Raw genomic sequence first — 9,016 nt, 5'->3', positions numbered from 1 at the left:
CCCAACAAGTCATGTGTTGAAGAATATCGCCCAATAGCTATACTTTCTACTCTGGCTAAAATATTTGAACATATTCTCCATACAAAAATGTACAAACAGATTGAACCATTCCTATGTAATGAGCAACACGGTTTTAGAAGGAAAAGGTCAGTCAACACTAACTTGTTAACTATGGTTGACTTTATTTCTGACCGACTCGATCACGGGGGACAAGTGGATGTCCTATACTTCGATTTCCGGAAGGCTTTTGATAGGGTTAACAACGACATACTGCTAGAAAAACTTTCCCTTTTGGGTCTGGCTCCAGGTTTTCTGCAGTTTATCGCGGACTATCTCCGTGATCGCCAGCAGTATGTGAGGCTTGGATTGTACGAATCCCAGCCTTATCATACGCGCTCTGGAGTAAGTCAAGGATCAATTCTTGGCCCTCTTCTATTTATAATGATGATTAACGATCTCCCCACAGTCATCAAATACTCGAAATGTCTTCTCTATGCGGATGACATCAAAATTTTCCGTGAAATTCAAACGGTGCAGGATTGTGCATTACTTCAGAACGACATTGAAGCTGTATTTCAATGGAGCGTTGAAAATAAAATGGAGTTCAACCTATCAAAATGTTCTGGGATGACTTTCAGTCGAATGCGACGACCAATTAACTACGACTATACACTTGGCACGGAAATAATCGCAAAACACAAACAATTAAAGATCTTGGAGTCACATTTGATCGAAAACTGACATTTCACGACCATATCATAACATTGACACAAGAATGTTATCGGCGCTTGGGTTTCGTGCTTCGTAATTCGCGTGATTTCCACAACATTAGTGTGATCAAAATCATCTTTTCTGCATTGGTTCGCAGCAAAATTGAGGCAAGTGCATGTGTCTGGCATCCCTATGAGAGCACTTATGCACTCATGCTTGAGAAGGTCCAAAAGCCTTTTTAAGATATTTATACAAACGTATTTATGCCTACTATCCTTACATGTACCCAACGAAATTCCTACTGGGATGTCTAGGATACAACTCCCTTGAAGTCAGGAGATGGTATGACCAAATAACAACCATGTGCAAAATACTGAGAGGGTTAATAGACGCTCCCGATCTGAATAACGAGCTCTGTAGGCTCTTTGTACCATACAAGTATTGTCGTAGTAGGACGCACAATCTGTTTGCTGTCCCGCGGTGCCGTACTGTAGCACGTTCTAGATCACCGATTCCGCGAACTCTCAACGCTCTTAATGCTCTTCTTAATAGCGCACCCGATTTTGACGTTTTTCGGCTGATTGGAACGTGATCCAGTATGAATGTTTGCATTATTGTGAAAGTAACTCATGATACCGCATACTTCATGTAGTTATTAAGTCGATTATTGATCTGTTTCATTTTTTACTATAGTTATATATTGTTATTATTAACCTAATTAGTGTAATTGGTTTATCCGTTCTAATTGAAAGAAATAAATAAATAAATAAATAAATCAAACAGGCACACTGAAAGCGCGCAACTCACATGTTTTTTTTAAGTATTTTACATTAGTGTTTTGCTATTTCACGTTAGATTAAGTAACAATCGCATAATCGTAAAACTCATGTATGACAATCTTCCCAATATCCGATCTAAATAATTTTAGAACTCTTTGCACTAGAATTCAAGTAATTTCTGACTCTCGGGGATTCATTGACACGAGTATCATGAGTATTTGCAGGTTCTCACCATTATTTTTCCATCGATTTTATGGTGGAATGGGAGGAGGAAGAGGGGGGATTATAGCGACACATACAGGTCTCAGAGACGTCAGATAAACAATCTTATCTGATCATGATCAAAAGGAATAAGATAAAGAAAACCACAATTCGTTTGACATTTTTAATGAATATACATTAATAAAAATCACATCATACACATACATTGTTGAAAAATTGCGAGCCACACAAAAAAAATGTTAAATAATTGTGCCACTCTCATTGCAACAATATAAAGACAATGAGAAAGTTATTGCGCCACACATAGAAATTAAAACCACTTATATCTCAAGTAGATAGGTGTTCAACGCGATGACCCGCGATACTGGTATCTGCGGAGCGCGCTTGTCTATTGCCAAAACAAATCCATAGACAACGCGCCAACTCCACGCAATCGGGTGGCCAATGGCAGTTACATACGACACGGTTTAGAACACCATACGAAAAGTCACACTTAACGAGCCGCTTAGGAGTAATAAAATAGACATACAAAAATAATATTAAGCATTCTAGCTCTGTTAAATTAGACTTCTACGTCTATGAAATAGTAGCTAATTGAAAGAAGAATACAGAAAAAGATCTAATGGCACCGAAAGCCGATTTACAATAAATGAGGTAAATATGGTGGATAAATATAAAATAAAAAATATATATTTCGTATAGAACTATTCTATAAGACCATAAACACAGGAGATAGAGGTGTTCGTCTTTGCGTCTGGCAGTTGTTTATCATAAGACTACATCAAGGCGGACCGCTTTACCTCCGACCAGAGCTTTATATAGAGCATCTACAACGCGTTATATATTGCCACAAACCTACAAAACGACAAATGTCTCACGACAGGAGATTCAAACATAATTTCAGACGAGAAAATGGTTCAATATAAGCGACGCGCTCGGCAGAAGTTATTGTACAGCGCGACGAATATATTCAAACCATTTCGCGATGATAAAATAATTCATCTGGTTCTTTGTTAACTTCGACTGTGTATAAAAGGTCGACACTATAACTAAAACAGGTAACTGTGTTACGTATATACATAGATGGTAGAATTTTCAATTAACTAGACGAGACCGAAATGGATAAAATAAACACAATTAAAATGTACCTACAAGTAAAAAAATATCACTCAAATAGCACGTCAATAAAACTTTTTAGAAAAGTGCACCAATAACGTGTACCAATGCATTAATTTACAATTTATTTTAGAATTTCTAAACTGCACTTTTTGAACACCAAATATTTTCTTTACCCTAACGACAGTTTAGCTAAATAAAAAAATATAGGTATATATTTTTTTTGTATAACAGTCATTTGTAATTTTTCTACCTTGGAAAAAAATGTAGGCAATTGGTCATATATTGTTTTACATAGTTCATTTGTAACGTACTCTAGACAACAATTATTTTTCGTCGCACTTGCACTACGAAACACAACTCACTCGCCGAAAATATTATGCTAAATGTAATTTATTGCTCAATATAAAAGGCTGCAAGCTCAATTTACCGGCCAATCGAATACATCGTAGGCACAACAGTCGCGTGTCTGATCTAAAACATGAGCTCGCAAGATTCCAAGTTCCATTGCAGCTTTTCTCCACGAAAAGCAAATGAACACAGTTTGATAACGTTTTCAAAACAGTTAACACTAACTGATAAAACGTGTTTACCTAAGACTTTGTGATTAGTTTTATTTCCAATTATATAAAAATAAAGGGCAATGAACATCAAATGCAATATAAACGCATAACTGTTAGTCACATCTGGAATGGTTATTGAAAGGAAGGCGGGGCTTTCTGTGCGGTAGTACGCTGTTGGAGTCACGTAGATACGCTGCCTGCGTCTGTGAGAAGTGACTGACAGTTGCGCGTGTACACACAGTATCGGTGATATAACATAAAACAATAAAAAACAATAGTTTTCATCGCCTTTGCACAGATCGATTGGTTCCGCCGATTGAGTATTGCTTTAAAAATAGTAATTGTACATTTCGTTACTGATCACGACTTGTTACGAAAATATATTTCCTTACGACTACTTCTATAGGGATTAATATAATTGAAAAATAGGGTATTTTAATAAATAAAAAAAATACCTACATTGTCATATATTCCGGTAAAATCATTTAATAAATTCGCTCATTGAGGAATGTTATAATCTTCTGAAAGACAGAAAAAGGATGTATTCGAAACGTGTAACCTCACTATTATTTAAATCAACGCGTGCGAAAGGGATAGCGATATACTTTTACTACGCTCCAATATTCCTCATCCCAATATCTCTACAAATATTTACAACCAATTTTGATAATAATAATTTTCCGTTTCGTGATCTTTCTGTTACTTATAAAATACCCTATTCGAAACATGCATAAAATAACGTCACAAGGACCGAAATAAAAACAAAACATGCAATAAATCATAAATGGCACCATATTGTGATGTTAAATTAAACAGTTAACAACTGTCGCTGGATTGCGTTCACACGCAAATCACCAACGGTCTGGTCTCCAAACATTTGTTCCAAGCGACCTCCGCGCGCGTCCTCAAACCTCTTACAGTCTTACACACTATTGATAAAGAAACGGTAATAAATTGTTGTAAGTAATGAGTTGTACAAATTAACTTTGGTCCTGTTTGAAACTTTGGTGTTCTCCCTTACATATAATTACGTACTATAGAATAACTATTATAGTAGTGAGATGTTTGAGTCCGCAGGGGGGGGTGGAGGGGCAAAGGAGCGGTGAGTCTCCTTAGTTTCGTGGATTGTTGTCAATGTTTAACTAGAGGGAAGAACCGCCTGTTACAAATGTTCTACGCGCTAGTCAGGCGCGTCGCACCAGTTTACTCCCATTGACATCTAACGCCTTGGACACACACACAACAACCAACCTTTAACCCGATGACGCATGTGAACACATCCCAAGCCAACTAACAAACAAAACAAAAGATAATGTTCCAAAAGTGGCACATGAATAAGAAAAAAAATAATGTAAGTATATCTAAGTATAGTTTTTTAAAACTTTAAATAAAACAAAATTATAAAGAATACTCTGTTACATGTTACGAAGAAACGTTAATATCGTGGTTTTTATGCAGAAAACAGCTTTTAGAGTGCGCGAACAGCCTGCGAAAAATATAGAAGGTTATAGTGGCACATTGTATGACTCAGTAAGTATGAAATAAATAAAGATGTTATTATACTAGAAGACTTTAAAATGATACGTATTAAGTTGTTTTGAATTACTTTGGATTATCACATTTCCTCTAACGCATCAACAACAGACTCATTTATATATCGTCAGATAGCAAACAAAAATTTGTATAGATATGTAGCAGTTTCTTCTAATTCTTTTCGTTCAAAGCACTGCACTTATTCAGTTAAGAAACACAGCAAGACGTATTTACTGCAACGTTTTAGATAATGACAAAGCTAACGAGGTAACTAGCTTACTATAAACGAGGATATTACGCGATGTTGAAACACTCGATACCGGCTCGTAGTATAATTTCACATTAGCTACGGTTTTGCAAACAATTAGGCGCTTTTGATTTTCTACAAGCGATAAATTAATGTTATTACAAAAAAATCTCGATACATCATCTATGGAATTTAGAGTTACCCATAAAAGTGCTGTCTGTGTTCTATCTACTTTTGACGCGGAAATATTCAGTAAAATTATTTTTAATAACTTTTAAAGATAAGAAGATCAATGATGTGCAATTATTGTATACAGAGACCTCAAGTGATTTTTGTTATTATACTAAAATGATAACATAAATAACAATATGACGTTATAATGAACTAGCATTTGTTTTCTGATCAGCTCTGTTATTTTTTTTTTTTAATTGTGGCTACGCGTACTCTCATGATAAAAATATTCTTTATACTAAAAACAGCATTATAAACTAATATGATGAAACTATTGATTAAAAATTAAATATGTTAATTACTGCAATATGTGACTTAACTTCTAATGTCTTAGCGTGAGTGTATGAGTGCAGTAAAGCTCCATGCAGTACTTTATCAGAGTTATAGAACATTGTATTAGTGGTGTTATATCATGTGTTAGTTTAAAATACGAGAGTTAAGTAATAAATGTGATGAACACAAATCACAATAAATAACTCTTATATATTTTAGTCGAATCTCGTGCAAAAATATGCTGTGTGCCTTAAAAATTGTAAAATATTAGTTACAAAGAAATATTTCTTTAAATTTGGAAGTATTGTTGGAAATTTGCGCACGAGACCCGGCCAAGACACACACAACATTACAACAGAAGCATAACGTTACCAAAATGGATTTTTTAAATGTTAGACATTATGTTTAACGTACTGTTTAAAGTAGTGAAGCCAAGGTACGGGGTTGGAAAGCAAGAATATTACCATCGCTTCAATATTAAGGTCTGGAACACGACCTCTACAACCGCTATCGTAATTCTGTACCCACATAAAATGACCGTTAGCTTTGAACGAGATATCGCACGTAATGAAGTGGTGTGAGACCTTTACAGTACAGCACAATATCATTAATTTTATCACTAATCCCATTTGATTAAATTTCCGTGTTATATGCAAATATTGATTGTATGCGCGCTGGTTTTGTTTTTTGGAATCGAATGTTACCACAAATAGTCGATTCACATGACTAGTTTGTTCACGCCTTTGTTTAAAACCATGCCGTCTACCACCAGTTTGGACACGACATTATTATGTTAAGTTGATGCATCGGTAATAGCACCTCCCATTGGTGATATCGACGACGCGATTTTCCATGCGAAAATAAAATGATCACGTAATAGGAAGAACGTTATTACCACAATAAGATAGATTATAATAGATGTATTTTGAACTATAGACGTGATCAAGTTTAGACCAGCATGTTCTTGCACTAATATATTACTCAAACTAGTCATAAAACCCTTTAACAAGTGACTATACTATGCAATTTTTTGTAAAGCTGTTTACGCTGCGCGAAAAATATTTATTGCTTGCAATTTTTTTTTACAAACTTAATCACAAGGCTAGCAACCCTTTTGCCTGATATTTCCCTATCTAATATATAGTATATAGCACTTTGGCCTGCTTGTAGACGACACGATCGCCTTTAAACAGTGTCAGTCCCAGAACTTTGAATAAGAGACCTGCGTAAAATTTCCACTACGGTTGTTATCATGACACTTGAAATGTTAAGTCTCATAATGCCTAATAATTATGCTAGCTCCAATTTCCTTCTATAAGAAACAATAGTGCATGCATACTGCTGCTTAGCGACAAACAGAGGTAGCGATTATACTACAAAGTTATGACTCGGCAGCAAAGTCTACTTACTAATCTTTGACGGTTCCTTACGGAACAACTTAAAAAAGTAATTACATTTACAGTTAATGCCAATTACTTGGTCAACATGTTAAAACTTTTTTTGCAAGCAAAATAAACAGTAGGTTATCGGTACAAATTGCCAATGGTGTTTACACATGCGACTTGCAGCAACTCCTACAAGCATCAAAATAAGCAGAAGTATGCTCGCTGAAGTAGACTTGAACAAGTTTCTTGCTAATCTAAACCTCGCTTATGACGTTCTAATTGGCACGGCATTGGCGTCGATTAAACATGAGATTAAATATTATGTCGTTAGTTGGTTCATAAACTTTGTCGTTCCAAATGCCAATTAGAATTTCTTTATGAATATATGGTTGATTTACCTCAATGTGCAGCGAGTCGTTGTCTAGGAGTGTGGGACAGTTATCGTGCCTTTCGCGCGGAGTCGCCGCGGGCGGTCGGAGTCGGCGCCGCGGGCGGTTCCACCACCGCCTGCCCGCCACCATGTTAGTGAAGCGATGTTAGTGATGTGCCATTATAGTCCATTCGCGGTGAGAAAATAGTAATCGTTGTCTGTCAGCTTAGCGACGCCTTTCAATCTTGTCTAAACTAAGCCAAGTGGTTGATGACAAGTTAAGGAAAAACGTAAGCATCTTTTTGGCTGAAAGGCGTCTGTCAACTAATGAACAAGTTTGATTCACTATTTTCTTAACGCGGATGAACTATAGGTATAAACTGATTTTGTATGACGTGTATTCGCCAGTGTCGACGGAGACGGGGAATTCACTAGATCTTACTAATGATATGTGTTCAATGTTCGTAATTAGCGCAGAAACAGCTGAAGGGCATTGCGCGACATTTTACATATAGACGCGATCCCTTAAACGAGCAGAGCCGCGATAGCAACTAGTAATTTCAATGATAGATATTTCGACAATATACCTAAACTCTCTGTATTTTGTACTAGACCACTGTACGAAAAACAAGAGTTAACCAGGTATAATAATCTATACATATTATGAAACAAAGTCCCCATGTCTGTCTGTGTGTATGTTATCGATTTTCTCAAAATCTACAGAACGGATTTTTATAAAATTTGGTATGGAGATAACTTAAGACCCTAGGAAGGTTATAGGTTACTTTCTGTCCCGGGAAAATATATAACGGGACTTTTATCCCGGAAAACTTCTTCGCAAAAAAAGTCGCAAGCAAAAGCTAGTATGATCGTATAAGTCAATTATATATAACATTGTTATATTGAAAGGATAACAATAAAACATTAAAGACAATTACTCCATCAATTCTCAAGTCTGAACTAGTTAACTTATGCCAGTTTTTACAACCTATTGTTTAAAATGAAGGCAATCAATTACACACTTATATTCAGAAAACATAGTACATGGTAATACCTCGATTAAACTATATTAAATTGCAATGATTGGATCAGAGTATAACTATAATACGTAGGCCAAAATGTTTTATTATTCATAGACGTTATTTATCTAAGGAGCATTGCTGTGATAACAAGTTTGTTTCTGAAGTCTACCAATCCGCACTTGGCCACGGTGGACTAAGGCCTAGTCCCTCTCAGTAGAGGAAGCCCGTGCCCAGCAGTGGGACAGTTATATAATACACGACTGATATTATTATATAAATGAAAGTTATACGTCTGTAATAGTTATTCAATATTTTATCTTACCATTTTGTGTGATATTAAAAGTCAGAGGAATAAAAATATATATCACTATGGCAGACGTATACAGCGTTTATTAAGGGGCCTTTAAAGTATGGTTCAAAACGGACACCGGCCATCTCTAAGCATAAAACGTAAGATTGCTATTATTTCATTTGATCTGTCAGAAAGAGACAGAACAGGAACATTCATACAAAACAGCGGGATTATATAAATCAGTTTATACCTTTATTATTTACAAATAGAAG

The 9,016-nt window shown here is 35.7% G+C and overlaps 1 protein-coding gene across 2 annotated transcripts in view; it reads right to left on the bottom strand.

The window, feature by feature from the left end:
• Positions 1–1,861: 1,861 nt before the first annotated feature.
• The window catches only part of LOC115455266 (flotillin-1), a 32,335-nt gene continuing 25,180 nt past the window's right edge, over positions 1,862–9,016 (bottom strand). The window contains exons 10-11 of one of the 2 annotated variants that reach the window (XM_030183938.1): positions 7,459–7,567; positions 1,862–4,877 (exon numbers count right to left, since the gene is read on the bottom strand). In XM_030183938.1, the coding sequence (XP_030039798.1) occupies positions 7,499–7,567 (69 nt within the window). In that variant the 3' untranslated portion in view covers positions 1,862–4,877; positions 7,459–7,498. The remainder of the gene's footprint in view (positions 4,878–7,458; positions 7,568–9,016) is intronic. The other variant, XM_030183945.1, reaches the window with a different exon arrangement.

The sequence above is a fragment of the Manduca sexta genome, chromosome 27 (genome assembly GCF_014839805.1).
Source record: "Manduca sexta isolate Smith_Timp_Sample1 chromosome 27, JHU_Msex_v1.0, whole genome shotgun sequence".
NCBI lineage: Eukaryota > Metazoa > Arthropoda > Insecta > Lepidoptera > Sphingidae > Manduca > Manduca sexta.
Note: the sequence above shows the minus strand (reverse complement) of the source record. Positions and strands in the feature narration are given on the sequence as shown.